The sequence below is a fragment of the Marmota marmota genome, unplaced genomic scaffold (genome assembly GCF_001458135.2).
Source record: "Marmota marmota marmota unplaced genomic scaffold, marMar, whole genome shotgun sequence".
Taxonomy (NCBI): domain Eukaryota; kingdom Metazoa; phylum Chordata; class Mammalia; order Rodentia; family Sciuridae; genus Marmota; species Marmota marmota.
The window spans coordinates 1,693,175-1,716,830 of record NW_025999949.1 but is presented as its reverse complement, the minus strand read 5'-3'; the positions used below and the strand labels follow the sequence as shown (position 1 = coordinate 1,716,830).

Sequence of the window (23,656 nt, the reverse complement as noted above, 5' to 3'; positions counted from 1 at the left end):
AAGAGAATTCATGAAAAATTAACTTTATTACAATCATAAATACCTCAGTTTTACAATATAAAGTTAAGTTTTAATGCCTAGTATCTTCTTTCTAGCAAATAATCTTACCTATCTCTCTGATAAGAACCATGAACAGCTTGGGTAAGATGGCAGTGGCTCTCTACATATCTTAATAGCTTACATTCAGGACTAATTGTTTAAAAAATGTTCTCTGTGAATATAGCTTTTAGTTAAAGACAATGGAAACCCAGAGCTAGGAATTATTGCTATTCCTTCTTCTCTAACTTGAACATAGCGTTATAAAGCATTTGTTACTGTTTTCCTTTTATTATTTTAAGTAGAAAGAAGAGGCTAAAAAATAAAAGAATTGACCCTAAACCCAAATGGATTTCAAGAAATAATGTGATTGTATCCTTTAGAATAAAGTGAATCTTTTCATCAAATAGCAAGGTTAAACAAACAAACAAACAAACAACTCTAATTTGTAACAATGTAACAGTGGTAAAATTAGCAGGTTTCCCAGCAAAACCATCAGCTAAATTACAAAATTTATTTTGTTTATAAAGAAAAGCAGAAGCACTACCAACCACTTAGGTTGGGCATGCTAAAGATCACTAACCCTACTGGCAATATCAGTAATATTTCTCAATCATTTCGTTACCTGCTGGCCATATTCCACTCAAGGGCTGGATTTTGAGAATTCCTTTCACTCTCTGTAAGCACCCCTCCTGTTCCACTTTCCTTCTCTGGTTTTAGTTGGTCCCACTGTGCAGTACCAATATTGATGGACTGCAGGTCTATTTGGTATTGTCTATCTTCAATTTCAGATCCAGGATCTCGAAGAATTCCTAAGTTCAAGGCTCTTCTGTAAAGTAAGTGGAAAAAAGTAACAGATGTAATAAATATCTACATTTATTTTATTTACTAAATAGTACCATAAAACTTTTTTGTATTACTGATTAATAAACTGTTAACCACATTTATGAGATAGTTAATAGAAAATTAACATATTGTGACATCAAAAATTTATCACTTGCAATCATCTATCCTATAATAATTTCTTATGTTTCCCAGCACAATACCCTTTTGTTATGTGCTTTCATATACATGATTTCAATTACAGAGATGCTTTCACATTTTGTTATATCCACCTTAACAAAGAGTAAACAAAATTCAGAGGTTCAAAGACAGCAGAGTTACAAATTTACTCAAAATACTTTCTGATGATAATCATTTACTATTCTAAGAACTTTGATATCTTGTTAGGAAAGGTGATAGTCAGCACTTGGGGTTGAGTCTGAAATATAGTATGAAAATGATTTTAGTTTGGAGAGGCTTATCTCAAGTAGGTAGTGCTGCCAAACACAAAGGAAAAGGTAAAAGCAAATTTTCTTTGGGCAAATTCAATTTCAACTCAAATAATTTTCCCAATTTAGGTTTCAAGTAAAATGAGACATTCACATACAAAATTCACAAGTCACACATGATAATAAGGGACCCTGAGTGACACACAGTAGCAAAAGGGTAGAGAAGATATATCCTCAAAAACTTCAAAAGATACTGTAGTGTACTAGCATACATAAAATATGAAACAATTATTTAAAAAGTAAAAAAGCATCCTCAGAATAAGCAAGGAGCTGGCTGCGGTGACTCACAGCTGGTTTCGATGACTCACACCTGTAAATCCCAGAGGCCTGGGACAGGCTGGGGAAGGCTGAGACAGGAGGATCAAGAGTTCAAAGCCAGCTTTCACAACTTAGTGAGGTGCTAAGCAACTCAGTGAGATCCTGTCTCTACATAAAATACAAAATAGGCTTTTTTTTTTTTTAAATATCTTTATTTTATTTGTATGTGGTGCTAAGAATCGAACCCAGTGCCTCACGCATGCCAGGCGAGCGCGCTACCAAATAGGACCAGGGGTGGGTTCAGTGGTTGAGTGCCCCTGAGTTCAATCCCCGTACCAAAAAATAATAAAAAAAGAAAATAAGGCAGGAATAAGGCTTTTGTTAGAACTATGTAGATCCACAAAGAACAGAATTACTACAATTTAAAATTCAAAACAGATTGAACCCAAAAGAAGTGATAGCAAGATGAAACAAAGATCCAAAGACAAGTTACAATACAATTCAAAGAGACAAAGAAATGTTGTAGCTAGGTTCAAAGTATATATAGGAGAGAGCAATAAAGTCTAAAAAGTTCCTGATTGGAGTTTGAGGGAAATAATAGAGAATGGGATAGAGGCATTATTTGAAGAAATACTGTTAGAGAATGCACAATTGTTGAAAAATGCCAAATCTCAGATCTAGATAACTCAATAAATCCCAAGAAGTAATGATAAGGAAGAAACTGGCAAACATATGGATAAATCTAAATAAATATCATCTTTAAATCAATAATATTAATGTGTAAACTCAAGAAAGTGCAAAAATAAAACACTGAACAATAATAATATACAAACTAGGGGATCATGTTAAGTAGTTTTCTAAGGTTGTTGTATAGTTGTGGAGAAAGGAAAAGATACTGATTTAATTTTAGATTTTTGTTAACTTTGATACATGCTAAAATAGCTATAAAACCTCTAAAATAATAAACATGGATAACTTCCAAATAAAGTAAAAATTAGAATGTAAGAAAAAAATGAAAAGTTTTGTTTGAAAATTTAAAAACACATTTTCAAATTCATCACTTATTGGTCAAAAATAATAATGAAAATTAAGTAATAAATAGCAAAATGTTATGCATTAAACGTGATGAGATACAGTTACAAGGGCACTTTGAAGAAGATTTATCATCTAAAATACTTGTTTAGGTGCTAAGAGCCAAGTATATGATGCATGGCATTTTTGGTCGAAAGGTGACGCCAGCTAGCCATTGAGATGATATGATTATGTTAAGATTTGCATTCATATGGATATTGGACTCCTGCTGTTCACCTAGGCCGGTAAGGGACTCCTGGAGAGTTCCCATTGGTTGGGGAAGTACAGTAGGAGGGAGTTCCGGGGGAGGGGCTCTCTCTGCGGTCTGGGAGGCCACGTGGGTGGATTGAAAATCTTCCCGGGCTCCTACCGGACATTGGCGGCAGTTTCAAAAAATAATAAAGTTTGTTCCTGCTTGAGTGGCTTGTGATTTTGTGCCCAGCCAGACTGCGGCATTTAGGAAAGTAGAAAGACTTAAAATTAGTAAGATAAATATAAAAAAGGCAACATAAGCAAAAAAAGAGGGAAGAAAATAAAAGTAGAAATTAACGAAATAAAAAAGAGATCATGAACAAGACTAAAAATAGACAAATCTCCAGCACTGAGGGGGGAAAAGAGATAAAAAGGCTAAATAAACTGTATTTGCAATAAAAAAGGAAACATAACTATGATGCTACAGAAATTAAACAGATAATAGGATGATACTAAGAAGATTTATAGAGACAAAGATTTTGTAACTTATTGTGGAAAAAAATCTCTCCTGATCATCACTGTCCCTGGAAGATATTTCTTCCTTTTTCACTGTGGGATTAATATAAAGGTTATCTACTCATTTCTTCCATCACATTTCTTTGTTTCATACAGTTCTTTTTCTCTATGAAACCACACTATTTTAAAACCCTGACAGAACAAAACTGCTGGTAATATAGTAAGTGGTGGAAAGTAACATAGTACTGTTTGTCCTATTGTTGGTTTAGTGAGGACTATCAAAATTATCTTCCTCAATGGTTCTTCCTGGAATGAGCTAATTTGCATTTTATCTTTGAATGTAAAGTTACTGAGCACTCTCTTTAAAGTTTTGTGATAGGCCTTAGGGACACTAGGGTCCTTACCCTCACGAAGTTTACAGTCTAGTGGGAAGAAGCAACTATAAAGCAGACAACAGTTTACAAGGTTGAATAGAGAATGCAATTAGAAAACCTGACCCAGACTTGGGAAGGCCAAGAAGGAGAAATGCAATGTTTAAAGGATTTCTGAAAAACTCTATCTTCTCATTTCATAAATAAACTGTATTTGAATAAAGTATCTCAAGTAGGGGAATCAACAAATTCAAAGGCATGAGAGTAGCTCATCCCAAAACCTTGAAAAGACTCTGAATGGGTTGCATGGACAGCTGCAGAGGAAGAAGTAATGAAAGGCAATGGGGACTTCAAGCCAAAGAAAAACCCATCCTTAGAGTTCAAGAAACTCTACAATGTTTAGGAGACCTGTACTAGTCCCAACCTTTGGGAATGAAGAAAGGTGGCCCAAAAGTTGGAGTTGCCTTGCAAATGGGCCATTTCACTCCTACCAAACAAGATACAGAAATTATGTAGTAGTGCAGTATAGTAGTTCAGAGCAAACAGAAACTTGGGTTTCCGTCTTAATTATGAAAATTAAGTGAGAAAATATATAAAAATATAATATATAAATTTTCACATCATAAAAACTTCAATAAGCATTAGGACACAATCATCCTTCTTGGATTCTCAGTCTCAGAATACAAGGTTAAATAACAGTGAAATGACTAGAAAGTGATAGGAAGAGGAACTCAGCTGAATAAAGTGCATTTTAGTATTTGCCAAAACATAAAAAAGCAGAGCAGAGCAACCAATGACCCTGAATTTAATAAGCCAAACTCAATAAATTTTACCCACATTTTCTAATTGGATTTATTTCATTAGCCTAAAAAGATTGTAATAGCATGCTGGTTAGTACTTTCTAGGCCAAGTAAAAGTTTACTGTGGAAGATTTGGGCCAATTAAAAATATACTTGCATCTTTACAAAAACATCCTTTCTTCAATAATTTCTTAGCCTCCTGAGATATCAAAATCAGGAAATATCAATATTTCCTCTGCAGCTGCCTATTATGTAAAATTTAAATTTATCTCATAAATTTAAAAACATAAGCCATTTAGCTTGTTAGTTTTTGTTACTATTTAGATTATAAAGAGTTAGCTAACATATACACATTTCATAAGTTTGGTTTGATTTTTCCCTAATAAAAATAAATGTAGAACAGCTTTTTTTCAGAATTAGATAATTAAAATCCAACTTTTCTTTCTTAGTACATGATCCTCATGATTTATTTTCAATTCATTATAGTTTGATATATACTAGCAAGACACTGATTTACTTCATTTTCTGGAAACTAATTAAGGATTTGTTTTCAACTTGAAATAGTCACTAATTTTAAATCTTTTAAAGTATAAGCTATGCCCTTGTTTTGTTTTATGTACAAGTAAAACTGAGACCAGTTATTATTATATAGAATATTCAAAACAGTTTTCTTTTCCAATACTAAATTAAGAAAACATACTCAAAATATTTTCAAATGCTATGCATTAAATTTTATTAAGCACTATTACAACAAGACATCTTTTTATTTACTTTTAATTCATAGTAATTGTTCAAATTAATGGGTTTCACTGTAATGTTTTCATGTGGGCATACAGCTAGATGTCTTCTGAAAGAAATATTTCATATTTTATGGTACATTAGAATTTTTAAAAGGTATAAGTAAAATTATGTTAACAGAAGATTCAAAAATATTTTTATTTTCTAATGATCAGAAATTGTCTTATAACTTTACAACTTTTAAATGCTTTTTTCCCTAAGTAAAGGAGTGGTGGGAATGAAAAACTATCTGATTGCAAATACCAAAATTGAAGTAAATTTTTTTCAAGAGAGCTTTGATTTAGTGTATTAGATTGTCATAGCACAAAAAAACAATTGCAGAATCATTACAGAATTCTAATAGACTGACATTTTAGTAGGGAACTAATCAGAGGAAAAGAACTGTGAGGGATGCCTAATGTTAGCAATGTTTGCCTTAAAAAGAAAAACATATCTTAAAATAAAATGCCTTAAATTATTGTTTAATTTCCTAATTAAATTTTTCCTAGAAATATCTGCAGTCAAAACCAGCAATTTTTAAATTTCAAATTTTCATACTTTTAAGCTTTGAACTTTGCTCTCTCTTCTTATTACAGCCTATAAAACCTTTTAGCAATTCAAATCAGGAAAGAGGGTGAATCAAGATGCCCATAACTTCCTTCCTCTTAACACAAAAAGCTGCTTTATTGGCTAAAATGTAGGAGTTATAATTGTAATTACTTTGCCCTTCCGAAACTCTTCTCCCATACCATTTGAACCATTCAGCAGGTGGTGTGGGAGGATAAACTAAGTCTGCAATAGTTGGTCAATAATGTAATCATAGGAACCAAAGAAGACTTTAAGTGTATAACAGGAAACATAGCTTTAATGTTTTCCTTTTTAAATTGATTTAGTCTGGGTTAGGCCTTTTGTATGTTTACATAAGGAACAGCTCATGTTGAACCATTTACTGCTCATTGCTGAATAGGCATATCTCGGGAATTCACTGTAAAGAAGTAAAATTCATTCATTTATAGCTCAATTGAGATCTACAAAATGTTAAACAAGCCAGAAAATGGGAATGTGTCTTGATTAAATTAAATGTGTACATATTTATCATCAAGTCTCCATAATTTATCGTAATCTTGAAAATAAATAGGGTAGGGAATAATATGGTTGACTATCTGACTAAAACCAATGCTGTATTCCTTGAACAGTGACCCAGGGCAGGAACCTAGTCTTCAGATTGCAGAAGAATCACCTGAGGAGCTTGTTAAAAATGTTATGCTCCCAGCTCTAGAGAGTCTGATTTAGCAGGCCCGGACTGCAGCTCAGAAATATACCTTCTTTCCTTTTACTCTTATCTAGCATCCCTATAAATCCTAAAAATCCACATTGATAACATTGATAACCATATCTCTTTGACTTAGAACATTTTCTCTTTGTTATCTGAATAAGCAGGAAAAGAACCAGTAAAATCTAAAGGTATTTCATGTATAAACAGAAATTCATACTTTTCTTCCTCCTTCACTAAACTATTTAAAGGAGCATCCCTTCTGTGATGGATTTAAAGCTGATTAATACCAGAGCCAAACAATATCTATATGAAGTCAGATCTCTAGTAACATGCCAGAGGATATGTATGGCTTAATTAAATGTTTTTATAATTTAATGAATTTCATAAATGGGCAATCAGGTTTTCAGATGACAAAATTGATAAGTACAGCTAAGATGATGAATTAGAGAATTCTAATTCTCTGATAGTTCAAAAAATGAGCTCATCAAAATAAGATGAAATGACAGCACAAATTGCAAAATTCCATTTATGCCAACCATAGTCAACATACAGGCTATGGAAGAGATGGCTAAACTTTACATTAAATCAATAGCAACAACAAAAGCTGCCTGGAAAAGTCAGATTTATGAGAAATAGAATTACCAACAGCTTTGTTAAAACTATAATTCTAGTCTTTTAATTTTTAATTAGCATAATAAACACCAAAGACATATTATGCATTTTCACAAGATTAAGAAATCTCTATTACACTAATAGTGTAATTCTTAAATACTATTCATTAGCATTCATATATTAAGATTTAGAATGAATATCTTATTTGCATAACTTCGAATGAACTAATAAAATAATTCATTGACAACATGGCATCAGAAGGTTTTTTTGAGAATGTTATAATAATATGTTACAGGTGTATTTACAAGAAATCCTCATATATTACTAAAATGTGCAAGTATTTGCATAAATGTTTACTTCATATATACTAGACTCAGAATGCTCTTAATTAACAGTGAAGTTTTCTGTAATTCCCATGAAAGGTGATTTTGAAAGGCTAACTGTAAATTGATGTTCTTTTTCTTTAGGTTTCCATGGATGGTAATAAAATAAACACATTGAATTTATAATGTGTCCTTATTTGGGACAGTCAGACCTCCTACTTGCTCTAATGTTTCTTATAACATGTCTTCAACACACTCCTGTTTTAAGACTCTTCTATAAAACATGCCATGGCTGCAAATGAACTTTTATTTTATAAACATGAATCACTAACACTTTATTCCAAATGTGTTAGCATGCTTTCTCATTCATATTTTTTTCATATCTTTTTTAACATTTACTCAAAATAACTGGTTTTGGTCATTCACAGACTCTATTTCCAAATCCAAGACGAGTTACACTATTTGAAAATTTCTGTAAAATTCACCTAGTGTTTTTAACACTCTTTTACTGCCAACTAATTATTACCCAGCATCTCCCAGTACTAAAATTATGTTTAATAGAGGGCATCTTTTCAGAGATCTTAATTCAAATCAGAATTCAGAAGTGGCTCTTTTCTTATTACCTCAGCTAATGATAGCTAGCAAGAATAACAGTATTTAAACTCAGTATTTAAAAATGAGGTTTTAAAGGAATATTTAATGACATAAGGACAGAAGTATTCAAAGTGCTTGGAATAGACAGGAAAGGCAGGTTCTTAATTTTCTAAACTTCTAAAAAATATAAAATCTTTATAAAAAGAAAATTACAAGTGAATCAATGGGTTGTATGTAAATTAGTCCTACTTTCAGACTGCTTAGAAAATCCTTAATAGAAATTTTAAAAAGATATCTCCCTTGGGGCTAGGGATGTGGCTCAAGTGGTAACGTGCTCGCCTGGCATGCGCGGGGCACTGGGTTCGATCCTCAGCACCACATAAAAAATATAATAAAGATGTTGTGTCCACCAAAAACTGAAAAATAAATATTAAAAAATTCTCTCTCTTCAAAAAAAAGATATCTTCCTTTATGTCTTAAAAAATTCATCTTATTAATATGCTTTTATTTATGTCATTTAATTTTTTTCTATTTAACTACATTCTTTCATTCCATGTAGTTCTGGTTCTACTACAAAACTTTGTAATGCAAAAAACAAATGCATATAAATGATAGCACTACTACCACTACCACTACTACTACTACTACTACTACTACTACTACTGAGACTGTACATTGGCTGATAATTTAATGGTTTGCAAAGTGCTCATTCATCAACCACAGGGTGCCAAAGGTACATTCCATTTGCAGATTCTTTATGTAGGAAGATGGAAAATAGCACAGTCAAAACTGGAAGCCAACCTTATGACTACAAATTCTGTCCCCTTTTCTCACCTACTTCTATACATAACAATGAGAACTAGTTTTTAAATTAAATAAATGATGATTCTTTATTAAAATGCATTTGTGTGATATGTAGTTGGTGGAAAAAACATGAGACTTCAAGTTATAGTTAATAAAGACAATACATACAAGAGTACAAGTGAGAATCAATTTAAAACAAGAAAATTGGGTAGGACAAAAAAACCCCTTTAGATTTGGTATATAGCAAAACAATTCCTTTGAAAATAATGTCGCCAGAGTTTATAATCTATAGAATTATTTCAAGCCAACAAATATTGCAAAATTGGTCAAGAGGCATGGGAATCTAAAGTCAAGGTTTTCAAATGCATGTACAATAATCAGTAAGCAATTATATGCTTATTTGTGAAAGAAAGCATTAGTTCTAAAAAAATGCACCAAGCATTCATGAAAATCTCTTTACTTATTATGTTAAAAATATAAATATCATAAAAATTATGAGAATAAAAAGAAAAGGTATCAGACTCTTCTAATTAGCAACAAGTACAGAGTCTAACACTTGATTTGAAAAACGGCATATTTTCCATACAGATAGATATATATCTAAATGTAGATTGAAGGGCATGGCACCCTTATATCAGAGGGCACATATTCATACTCAGGCACCGCAACACTGAAGTATCACTTCCAGTTGTACAGGGAAAGTATTTTTCCTTCAAAATCATTCACTCACATCTAGGTCCAAGAAGATCCTAAGCATGCAGTACCTAAACAACTGTATTAATGCAAAGCATTTGGCAAGGATGTAGAACAACAAACCTCTCATACTCAGCTATTGGGATGTAAATCTGATACTATCCTTTTTTCAACAATAATGTGGTGATATTTAGCAGACTTGAAGTGATATATAACCTAAAATCTAGCAATTAAAATCTTAGATACATACCCTTAAATGTGTTTTCTCCAATACAATAGCCACCAGTTGTATGCATTTAAAATTAGGTTAGTTAATATTAAATGAAGTATTAAAACTTTAGCTCTTTAGTTAAATGAATCATAGTTTAACCAAGTGTGGCTAATGGGCAGATATAAAATTTTTTACTACCACAGAAATTCAAATAGAAAGCATGTCCTAGAAAAACTATTATATATGTATACAAAGAATCTGTGAAGTTGATTCATTTTACACTGTATGTGTTACAAAAAAATTAAAAATTTTAAATGTCTATTAACAGAAGGAATGATAACCTGGCATATTTATACAAGGAAATATTAAATGTCAGTAAAAATGTATGAATACTGAATTCATGGGTCTGCATAAGGCAGCTTAAAAGGCAAGTTACAGAAAAGAGGTATGGTAGGTATAGAAAACACATTTCTTTATTCTCTATATTGTTCTAATGTAGTTGTTTCAGTAAAATTAATGGAGTTATGGTACAGTGGGATCCTGGACAATCCTGAACTTGGATGTCTTCACAACAAAAATGTGAAAAATGGTATTAAGTAATGCTGAGGGCTGTGGTGAAAATTAAAAGAGGGAATATATGCTTTGTAAATTTTAGCTATTAATGTGACATGGCCTGCTATTAGGCAGGGCTTGAAACTACAAGTTGAAAATTTTCTGGTAATTTTTAACTGCTCTAAACATCCTGAGAAGGTGGGTAATCCCAATCTCAATATCAATCTCAATCTCTCTGTTTGTGTGTTTTGTATACATCAGAAACTATAATTTCTTGGTTCTTCCAATGATATGTTACTTATTTAATTTTGTTTAAGCAACCATTAAGAGCAGAATTCTTTCACTGATTCAATCAAAATACTATAGTTATATTAACCAACTATTTACAAAACATTCAACAAGTATAATTACAACAGCCAATACAAATAGGTATTCGCTTATATTTCTGAATACTATGTGCCAGAGAAGCTGTCAATGTCCATGCTTCAATTTATGTAATTCTCATATCCTATGAGAGCAGAAAATATTAATATACTACCTATGAGGTAGGAAGTATTAACATCTATGCTTGAAAGAGGAAATTTAGCTTCTTAAGTGGGCCAGTCTCTTGGCTAGTGAATGAAAACGCTGCAACACAAATCCACACAGCCTAGTACCAGAATCTGTGCTCTTAAAGTAGCTAGCATGTGCTCAGCACTCTATTTAATCCTCTGAAAATAATGCAAACCTGATTAAAAATACTCGGAGCTTCCTTAAAGAATGAAACACAAATTCCATGACAAGAAGTTCAAAGAATCCAGAATTAAATCTCAATCAATTTTCTCCACCTTTTTCTCATTATGCCCCTATTTAAAAAAATTCTCTGATATAAAAATCAAATCTCTCAAAATGTACCAGGCTTGTTTCTGCCTCTAAATGCCTCCTGCATCCTCTCTACCTGGCCTATTTGCTAAAATTCATCATACTCTTCAAGGTATTATTTAATTCCAACTCTTTCACTGAGTTTTGCAATTATACCCCCAAAAGACTTCTCTCAAACTTCCCTTATCTACATCTATGATTAAGATGTGATTGATTACATGGATATGAATTAGGACACTGATTGAAAACAGCAATGTGATATCATTAAAGATACTACTGATATTATTCCGAAGATATTAATGGTAAGTGTACTTACTATTTGCGGGTCATACTAGTTACTTTCTTAGTTTTGACAATAGATTTGCTTCTTTTGAAAACCTTTCTCTATAGAATCTTAATCCTACAAGATGATATACTAAAAAAAAAACCTCTGTTAGCTGCACATGGTGTCGTACACCTATAATCACAGCATCTTGGGAGGCTGAGGCAGGCAGATTGCAAGTTCAAAGCCAGCCTCAGCAACAGTGAGGTGCTAAGCAACTCAGTGAGACCCTGTCTCTAAAAATAATACAAAAGAGGGCTGGGGATGTGGCTCAGTGATTGACTGCCCCGGAGTTCAATCTCGGTATCCTCCCAAAAAAAGCCTCCAATGAATTTGGGATTGAACAGTATTCAGATTTCCAGCAATAATCAAATTTAAAATTGGAAGTTTAACATCATATACTAATATAGATAAGAACTTCAGATAAAATGTCCTATCCATGCATCCAGGAATTAATGAAGGTGAAAATAAATCACCATGTACTCAGGAAGTGAAACATTATTATTCCAATCCTAATATGAAGATATATCTTTTTCTTCAGGGAAAATCAGAATACAATTTCTCCTCACTATTCCCTAAAGAATGAAAACCTTTTTTAATTTACTTTAACCATTATGTCTTAACATGGCAAGAATTATGAAAATATGACAATAATAAATGTAATATCCTTATTGGTAAGAGTATATCCAAAGAACAGATTCAGTACCATACCATAAGCTACATGGTATTGATTTCAGTGATCGAAATATGAACTATTTGAACAAACTAAGTTATACTATCTATTCTGTTAATAAATTTTTACATAAGATTTAATTGATACCTGAGAAAAATATTCTTGTGTAATTTTAAAAATCAAATAAGTAATTCTACTACATAGTTAAGTTTATAAATACATTAGCCTTGGAGTTTTTCTAAGGTATAATTAAAACATAAAAGTTGTAAGGATATCTGAAGCAACATATAAGCCATAAAACAGCATAAACTTGGAAGTTTTTATAAAAAGAATATAATAAATATTTAATCTGTAGTATTTGTGTTTCTATACAATGACCCTACATTTTAGAAAAAACAGCCCTGTAACAGAAAATACTGACCAGCAAAGACAAACAGTTAAAATATTAAAATTCAATTTTTTAAAATAGGGACTCCAAACTACAGTAAAACTCCAGAGAACAATTAGATAATTTTTAAATTTGCATTACAAAAGAAATACAAAAATAAAAGCTTTTGTATTTCTCCAAAGGAATATGAAAGAATCTAAGTTATATAACATGGTATGTTATTTTACCTACATATTCTTCCAATTCAAAAACTTAGTTCAGAAAACGACACAAAAGTGGCAAAAAAAAAAAAAAGTAGAGATATTTTATCACTAAACTTTGGACATGAAAGTGGTAAAAAAGGATATTGTTCACAATTATTGTGTGTGGGGGCACAAAAACATTCAAAATGAACTAAGGTTAATGAACTGAACTAAGGTTAATTAACTGAAAAACAATAAGATCAAACTGAGTTAAAGAGATGCTACTTTTAAAAAGACTCCCAAATTTAGCAGGTGATGAATTTTAATTCTCATTTCTTTTCACTAGAAGTGTAAAATAATCCTTAAAAAGTAACTGTTTATAGAAATAAAGATGTCCTTTTCTGTTTTAGGGTGCCTCAAAGAAGAAAAATATAGTTCCAAAGAGAGAGTGGATTGCTGTACTTACTGTAGATATATTTTCTATCAGTGATTTCTCTAACAGTATTTATTCATTGTATCATTTTTGTTCGATTATGTATCAATACTTCCTTTGCTAAATACTGAGACTGTTATTCATACTTTGTACTAATAAAATTATTCATATTAAAATATACATAATCTTATTCAATATTACCACATTTTCATTTATACATGTTGTACTTCTATGTTGCAAAATAATCCAGAAGAAATTTCAGAAAATTATTGAATCTAGTTTATTTTTGTAGACATAATTTTTCTTTTATTATTAAGAAACAATAAAACTAAATGAAGTAAAAAAGTAATGGAAATAGAAAAAAAGAAATTAGGTAAACCTAAGGAAGGCAGACATGTCACAAAGGAAAAATGAATGAATTAGAAAAGGCAAAAATCAAGAAGTAAGTGCAAGAGCAACTTTGAAATGAACAGTAAAATCAAGGGGTACCCTTTGCCCCTTCTCACTCTCCCCTTTGCCTTATCCAAAGTTAGTTCACTTATCCCATGCACCTCCCGTCCCCATATGGATTAGCATCCACTTATCAAAGAAAACATTCGACTTCTGTTGTTTCAACTTCTGTTTGATATTGGCTTACTTCACTTAGCATGATATTCTCCAACTCCATCCATTTACCTACAAATGCCACAATTTTATTCTCTTTTAATACTGAGTAATATTCCATTGTGGATATGTACCACAGTTTCTTTATCCATTCATCTATTGAAGGGCATCTAGGTTGCTTCCACAGTTTAGCAATTATGAATTCTGCTACTACAAACATTGAAGTGGTTGTGTTACTGTAGTATGCTGTTTTTAAGTCTTTAGGGTATAGACCAACGAGTGGGATAGTGGGTCTAATTCTAGGTTTTCTAAGGAATCTCCATACTGCTTTCCAGATTGGTTGCACCAATTTGCAGTCCCACCAGCAATGTATGAGTGTGCCTTTTTCCCCACATCCAAGCTAACATTTATTGTTGCTTGTATTCTTGATAACTGCCATTCTGACTGGAGTGAGATGAAATTTTAGAGTAGTTTTGACTTGCATTTCGCTAATACTAGAGATGTTGAACATTTTTTCATATATTTGTTGATCAATTGTATTTATTCTTCTGAGAAGTGTCGTGATCTATTTTTTTAAAAGGTCAGTTGATGGGCATAAGTGCAGTTCAGAAGTGGAGTATGTGACTGGCATGTGCAAGGCTGTAGGTACAAACCCCAGCACCAAAACCTAAACAAAGAAATAAGGGTCACGAAACTGTTTAAAATTTAATGTGAAAAATCTCAGCTGTTTTTTTTTTTTCTTTTCTTTTTTGTTGTGCTGGGGATTGAAATAAGGGCCTCACACAAGCAAGGCAAGTGTTCCACCATGAATAACCCCTCACCCTGATTCTGTTTTTAAAATTTTCATTTTGAATATATTAAGCTTAGAATAAAATCATGATCATTTGGATCTTAAATATTAATATCAGGAGCTGGGGTTGTGGCTTAGTGGTAGAGCACTTTTCTAGCATGTGTGAGACACTGGGTTCGATTCTCAGCACCACATAAATAAATGAATAAAATAAAGGTCCATCAATATCTAAAAAAAAATTTTAAAAACTTAAAAAAATACATTAATATCATTAACTATGGTCTGAAAAATTCATAAAACCATGGTGACAATAAATTAACATACAAAACTGGTAAATATCTTCCTTTGAAATAAAATAATGCAGATGCTACATTAGTATACAAAAGTTATTAAAAAATCTAAAGACCTTTGGAGTGGTGTACCATGTAGAATTTTTTTTTTTGCATTACAATTCTTATTACACATATACAGCACAATTTTTCATATCTCTCATATCAATTTTTCACAATTTGTATATAAAGTTCCAAAATGCAATAAATTATAAATGACGATCATTAAAAAAAAAAACTAGAAAAAAATCTAAAGAATTTGTTTATAATTTAAATATGCCATATATTTCTTTGCCTAGTTAAATTATGTTTAAAAAATCATTCAATGATAAAGATAATTAAGCTATGTTCTATCAAGGTAAAGAGTATTAATATATTTATCCATGTAGCTTTCCATCCAGCAAACACTTTGCAAATAGTGAGCACTCGTAAGTTATTTGAAAGTTATAAACAAATGACATAATAAAGCATGTTCATTATGTATGGAAGAATGACAACTTATTTTCTTGTAGGTAGAAACTTTTGGCAGTTGGTGCATGCCTGCAGTCTTATCCAAATTATTATAGTAATGATATATTCAGCACTGGTACTGAAAGGAAGACAAAATACAAATTCCAAAAACATCTCCACACTCACATGCAAGGAAAAGATAAAACTGGTTCTTCAAATAACAAAAATTAACACACACACACACACACACACACACACACCTACCTACCTCAGGTTAGAGCACATACTCCTTTAGAATTACCAAACTGTAAACAACTAATGGATGAGCTAATGACATCATACAAAAAGTAAAGTTTAAATGTTCCTAAAGCAAATACAGAGGGTTAAGAAAAAATAAGTAGGAAAGAATAAAGGATCTATTTTCACATATTTTAACTGAATAATATTTTAAAAACTTAAATAATAGCTAAAGTCTTAAAGATGCAATAGATATAAAACTATCATTTCTTTTTACTTTTAAAAAAGATTAAAATGAGTCTTTTAAAAATTAGAAAATATCCATAAATGAAAAAGAAAAACAAATGCTCACAGATGTATTATCATAGGAAACTACCTTTGATAATTTGGTGTGAAACCATTAAGTCTATTTTCCATTCTCATAGAAATATGTGAATAGATGAGATCATACTATACACACAGTTTTTAAAACCATTTTATTCACTTACCAAATACCTAAATGTTATTTCATTCCAATAAATCAGCACACATATCATCCTTAAAGACGACTGCTTAGAATTTTTTCACAGATATTCCATTATTATATTAAACAATCCTTTATAGCTGAGTAGTTAGATTGTAATCAAGTATTTGCTATTATATACAATCAGCCATTGTTGTTCATATGTTTAAAAAAGTTTAAGTTCATAACAGTTTAGCAATTTACTGCTTCTGAATATGTGATCTGAGAATATAACAGAGCATGTGTAATTATCAAACCGTGTTTCATTGAAGGAATATAATATTGCTACTAGAGATTAGTTGATGCTTATTACATGTAAGATTCACACCCAGGACAACCACACTGTAAACCTAGTTTCCATCTTGAACATAATATGCTCATAGGAGACTGTGGGGAGAAAAATGCTGATTAAAAAACCAGGTCTGCATGGTAAAGTGAGGAAACCTAAAGAGCATGTGTCTCCAGTAATGTTAGTATTGGCAGTCCCTAACATTGAATCATCTCTTTCATGAGAATCACAGTTACTAGGATGATTACCCAATTTTGAGAAATAAATATTTTAATGAAAATGAGAGGTGGTTATTCAAAAGAAAACAGTAACCTTAATTACAATAATGCTGCTAGGTATAGTTAATAACCTTACACATTAAGGAAGGTTGTACTTTAATAACCTGGACCACACCAGGGTCACAATTGGTAGCAGAACACTGATCATCATATAAAAGCCACCAAACACATGAAAAGAATTACAGTACATCACACATCAAACACTTGGGCTTGGTGCTTCCTTCCTCTAATCCTACTGGCAGGAAATGTTCTACATATCCTTTGAGGTGACCAGACACATTTAAAAGTAGTCCCTTGTTAAGAAAGCTCTCAGATAATGCAATCTTCTCTAAAAAGGAGAGCAACTTCTGTTCGGCACTACTGTACTACATTTCCATTTGCAGCACTGAAGTGGAGCCCCACTGATGAGGTACTGTAACTGCATAATGTAATTTCTTCTTCAAAGGATCAAAAAAGTATAGAACATGAATCTGGAAAAATAGGTTTTCACATTGTGTATGATAAAATATCAGGTAAATTCACCAATAATGTTATAGATTGAACTATTTTATTATAGATAAATTCAAATGCAGTTAAGCAGTATTGTTAACATATTTTAACCTATGTCACCTTATAAATCAGCTTTTCTCTTGCACAAGCTTATGGCACTAGAATAAATATTTTAAAATCTCTTCCACACATAATCATATTTTAACCTGGATGCGATTCTGGTGCACTGTTCAAAAAAATGCTGCTAAGTTTTTGAGAACTCATATTCAAATAAAATAAATGAATTAAGTTAGAAAAACAGATTCAGATAAAAGAATAACTTTTCCAGGGGAATACTTGTTATAATATGAGCTATGATAAAAATTTAAGACATTTGATTTTACTGTTTAATTTTACAGCATGCCTAAATTAATAGCATAATTTGACACTATTTACCAGAAAGACACAATATTGCTGTATATTTCATTAATATCTCTTTTGTTACCTAACTGAACAAATGACACTACAGTTTTGTACCCTAATGCATGTCAATTCTTTTGCTAGCTTTTGGAAAATTCTTCAAGTTTAGTGGTACTATACCTCAGTTTTATCAGGTGTTCTTTAAAATCACCTGGAAATACTGAGGTTGTGTTTCACTGAACACAAGCTTCGTGAATGCTATACAGAACTTAAATGAGTAGGAATGAAAAAGACAAGTGGTCCATTGTGTGTTTGATAAGCTGACATGGGACAGAGATTCTTTTCACTGTTGTGTCAGTTTATCAAACCCATACCTGGATGACAGTCAATTCAATGACAGGAAAATAGAATACTAGAGTACAAATCATGGGTTCCTTCAGAGAAGCTATGTATTCTATAATATACCAATACTACATACATATGTAGATAACGTTTCCCCTGAGTAAATGTGGCAATAAATAAAATGAATAGAAACTGGTTTAAAAGTTCATGATATAACCCAATTTATTAAGGTTTACTCTAAAATTTAATGAATGGAGGTTTTTATCCTCCTCATATCACATTCAGAGATTTACATGAAAAAATACCATGAGTAGTGAATAAAAATTGATAGTAATAAGGTATGATCAAGTAAAGTTTAAAGAAAACAAGTTTTCACAACCTAAAAAATTGATATTGACATTTAGTTACATAAAATTTTACCTATCCTTGCAAAAGTCAGAATAGTAGTTATCTTTGGCATACTACTGGCTGGGATAGGTATGAAGGTTTCTGTGTTTCTAGGTTGTGATAATGTGGCTGCATACATATGTATAAATTCATCAAACTATATACAAATGACTAATATATTTTCCTATATATATATAACTAAAAAAAAGGAAACAAAATGAAAAAAGTGCAAGCCAGAAAAAAATTTGCTGACAATACTGAAATATTTTTACAATCAGAGTCCTATTTTTCATCACCTCTGTGAATGTGGGATACTCTTCTGGTATCTGTTTTTGCTTCAAGATCAAAGTGAGAAATTATGGGGTAAGAAAAGTGTTTCAGATTAAGGAACTGCCTGTCTTCAACACAAATGATACAAGGTCTCCAAACAGATTTTTTACAGTGTGTAAAGCAGGTAAGTCTTTACAGAGTGTAAAACAGGTAAATTGTAGTGTTTATTGTAGGATGGTAACCTCTGTGGGCACAGAATAAAATGTGAGATTAAGTTAAGTAGGTGTGTTTAGGAGCTACTGTTTAACATAGGGTTTTAGAAAATAATTAACTGCTTCCATGCAAAAACTACAATATTTTTAGTAGCAGCATTTTACTTTACTAGTTGTTAGCAGATACTTTTATATAATGTATATAGGTAATTTATTATTAATCATATATATTAAATGTATGTATAGATGCTTGCTTTATAAATTTCTTTCTAATTAGTTACTATACTGGTGGTGGGGATAAGAGGTATTTAGATGAAAATGGATACTAGTCAAAAAAGAGTAAATTGGAACTTTCTCAAAATGGAACTACCAAATCTTACCCTGTACCTTACATTTACAAATTCTCTATTTGATCTTTAAGAAATTTAGAATTCAAATAAAACAAATAAATATAAATATCGATTGTTCTATCCACCCACTCATCATCTATGCATACATTCTATTTAATCCTTTTAGGGTGATTAGTAACTTACACTATATGAATAACTATAGGCATAAACATACAAGGTACTCTTTAGATATAATATTCAATTATTATTATTAGTGGGGGAAATGGATTTCCTCTTTTACATCAGACACTCAGAGAGCAGCACAATGTTTTAGTATTTTTTAAAGAGTTGTTTTATATGTCACCAGTTATAGTAAACAATAACTATACTCCAGATACTCTGAAAAATTTAAAAATTTTTAATTTCTTATCTTTTAAGATGTATTTTAAAGATAAACTATGCCTTCCTCTCACTTGTCTTTATGCCTAAATGTTTTTTAATTAATTTTTAAAAATTTATATATGACAGCAGAATGCATTACAATTCTTATTACACATATAGAGCACATTTTTCATATCTCTGGTTGTATATTCACAGCAATTCAAGTCTTCATACATTTACTTTCGATAATAATGTCCATCACATTCCATCATCATTTCTAATCCCATGCACCCTCCCTTCCCCTCCCACCCATCTACCCTATCTAGAGTTTGTCTTTAGATAATAAATTCATATGATAATTAGGAATTGACACATTAAGATATTACATGTCCACTGTACTTTATAGAGCCCAAATGTATTTGTAAAAAGTAAAAGATTTTCTATAAAAAACTGATGTGAACCCAAACATTCTATCATTCTCTAGCTTCTTTACAATATGAATGTCTAGAGGAAAGCATAAAAAATTAATAAAAAGGGTAAAATACATTTTTAAAACATTCCACAATTTATGACAGTAGAACTTATAGTCATTTTCAACACTGTTATTGAGGTAGCTTTTGGCAGCAAACAGAACCATATTCAAGGAAACTTACATCCTGCTACAGGAAGCCACAAAAGACACAGTTAGTTTGGTGACGGCCAAGTGTAAATCCAAAGCCTACAAGTAGATCAGTTGAGGAATATTACAAAGACTAAAACTATGCCAATACCATTTTCAAACAAAGCTTTTAGGCAAGCTATGCTAAATACCTACTCCTCCAATCTCTGTGACTTGCTAAAAGGGGGTTATTTAAAACTAGCACTAAGTATTATAGGATTAGGATCACAACATTACTAGATATGAAATATACCTTGCCAAAAGCCAACACAATGGTTATTTTGAGAACATTTTTTACATATAGAGTATCAGGAAGAAATTCAAGGTTGGGAGAAGGGAGTAGAACACAATTTTGTTGGGATTTGTAGAATTTAATCTTAACCTTGTATCTGGAAACTACAGCTCAGTGTTAAAGTAGATGATAAGCCAGATTTTAGGAGAAACCATAAAAACAAAACAAAAAAGAGTCATAACTTGAGCTACATTCATCAGGAATAAAGAAAGATTATTATTAACACTTCCAGAAAAAACGCTTTTCTTGTTTCTAAGTAAACATAAATTTGTTGAATTATACATACATTATTGTTAATGGTGTTATATTAATCTATGAAAGAATCCTCTTGACTATGAATTTCTATTGTGATTCAATTCTCAAATACTGAAGTATATGTGCAATAAAATTGACTTAAATCTTTTTAAAATTTTTTTTTAGTTGTAGTTGGACACCATACCTTTATTTTATTTATTTATTTTTATGTGGTGCTGAGGATCGAACCCAGCACCTTGCAACACCAGGTAAGCACACAACCACTGAGCCACAACCCTAGCCCCTAGACACAATACCTTTTTATTTTTATTTATATGTGGTGCTAAGGATCAAACCTAGTGCCAACGCATGTGATAGGCAAGTGCTATACCACTGAGCCACAACCCCAGCCCAAGTTAATCTTAATCATGAATTTCACTGGTCTTATCAATCTAATGTTACTTAATACTGAGAACATTAAACCTTTGAAGCTTCAGATTGAGCATTATAAAATTTGCTTAGATTATATACAACAGAAGAAATGAAGATGTGAATCAAACAACTCCCACAAATGTATCCTGGATTGCTTCATGGTTCATCAAAATGTATTAATTATATCACCTTGAACAAAATAGTTGATTCCAGATTTTCAGTAAAGCATGTTTTTTAAATTCTCAGTAAATTGAGTATACCCCAAAGTAAATAAAGTCATATTTTACAGTAGTTTATTAAAAAAAAACCTTTGCTAACTTTGATAAAATAGTAAAGCTTCCATTTAGGAAACATGTATTTTTAAAATTTGCTTTAAATATTTATGTTACAGGTCATGAAGTAAATTTTTGCAATGAAAGTTACAAGTTTGTTTCTCAAAAGACCTGTTTTTCCACTCATTCTTTGATTGGTGGTGTCACATGAAGTTCACAGAGAGAAAGAGAGAGGACAACCCCTGTTGCAAAATTGTTCATAAAAAAAGCAATAAGCAGCTGGAAAACAAATTCTGTATGTATTTCTGGAAGAATTCTACCATAGAAAGTCTTCTAAGGGTGAGAAGTGAATTTGTTATTTCACAACCTTTTATAACACTTTAAAAGTGAAATGCAAGGATTAAACTGCCACAGAATAGGGTACACCTTTTGGAAGCCTCACTTATGAAAGATATTTTTAATAAGGTTGCCAAAATCACCAAGGGTTTTTCATATAATGTATGTAGAAATTTTTTAAGAGAATGAAACTGTCTAAGGGAGAAAACTGAAACCCAATACCAGATACAAGTCTATTAAGTACTGAACACAATAAAAAGGATTAGGAAATGTCTGCAAAAAAGAAATGAATGAAAAATCTAATGATTGACAAATTTTTAAAGAGCTATGGAATAAATTAGTCACAGATTAAAATCCCAGAAGGGACATCAGAAGACCCACAAATATTTATGGCATGAACAAAAAACTGCACACAGGAGTTTGCAAATGTCCAATTACAAGAAAGATATAGCTTTCTTAAGTAAAAGATGAAAGTTAAGAAGCTTCTAATTAAAAAATACTACAAAAGGAAAACAGGTTTTAGTATTTACAATTTTTTAATAAATAATTTCATATCATTCCCCATAATATTTTTTATAATCACTAGTTTATTTTTAAAATTTACTAGAGTGTGTATTAAAACCTTTTGTGAACTTCTAAACAACATGAAAGTGCAATGATGTAGGGAGTAAATGTCTAATCTTAAATGTTTTCCACATTTATCTAATTCTTTAACAGTTATTTTCAGATATGTAGCTTGAACTTGATAGTTCTTAATTATATAGAGGAGTTATTAGAAACATTCATAATATATTCATTCAACTTTAATATAATTTTGGAATATGAAAAATACATGTGAACAAATAATAAAAATTAAATATTAAAGTTAACATTATCTTCAATATAAATTATAAAGCTAATTTGTGGATATAAATACTCAAGGACTATGAGGAAATAAATTAACAAAATTAAGAGTTAATGTATCTCCTTTTGTTATTTTGAGATACAAATAGAATAATAAGCAATCTATGCTAAGGAAAAGAGAAGAGATTCATAAATATTTGTTTTATAATGATTTAAAAATATCTCTAATGAAATAAGAACAAAAAATACACTGACTTTATTAATCAGATAAATCTATGTTAATATTTATATCATGATTCACTGCAAAGCACATAAAAAAACATGAAAAAAACCTTGATGACAAAATCATTAGCTAGGGAGCTGTTTTTGTTGTTGATGATGATGATTTAATGCTATATTAAGCATATTCTGATAAAAATCCTTTTAAAATGGTTTATATGTTTAAGTGCTTCCAAGGACTAAGGAATATGAACATTATAGGAACGTGCCACCACACCAGGCTGAAAGGGACACTACTTCTAAGTAAAATGACTATAAAGGATTTTACCAAAGGAAATAAGGTTTAAATAAGGCACTCAAGGACAGATGTGATTCTTAAGAATTTTTTTTTTTAAAGTACAAATACTGTTAGTTAGCCATGGTGGCAAGAGTATAGAAAGTTCAAGGCCAACCTTGTCAACTTAGTGAGACCTTATCCCAAAATAAAAAATTAAAAAAGGCTAGGATATAGCTCAGTGGTAAAATACCCCTGGATTCAATCCACAGTGCAACAAAACAAAATAAACAAAATGTCGAACTCTAAAGAAAAAAACATTTTAAGACCTATAACTCCGTCAATGTAAGGTTTGTCAAAACAAAAAGTCCTGAAAAGTTGAACTGGAAGAAAGCTATACTTCAGGAAAGTTGAAAATGTATACATAAACTAGAGTCACAAAAAGGAGTATACCTGAGCTAAACAAAATATTTAACTTATTTAAACAAAATATTTACCACTTTAAGGAAATGGTAAGATTTGAAGTACAGGAT

At 31.1% G+C, this 23,656-nt stretch overlaps 1 protein-coding gene across 11 annotated transcripts in view; it reads right to left on the bottom strand.

Annotated features, from left to right (window-relative positions):
* Vps13b (vacuolar protein sorting 13 homolog B) overlaps positions 1-23,656 on the bottom strand; it is a 734,817-nt gene that overhangs the window by 262,205 nt on the left and 448,956 nt on the right. For all 11 annotated transcript variants that reach the window (XM_048801898.1, XM_048801903.1, XM_048801897.1 and 8 more), the window contains one exon: positions 662-865. In XM_048801898.1, coding sequence (XP_048657855.1) covers positions 662-865 — 204 coding nt within the window. The remainder of the gene's footprint in view (positions 1-661; positions 866-23,656) is intronic.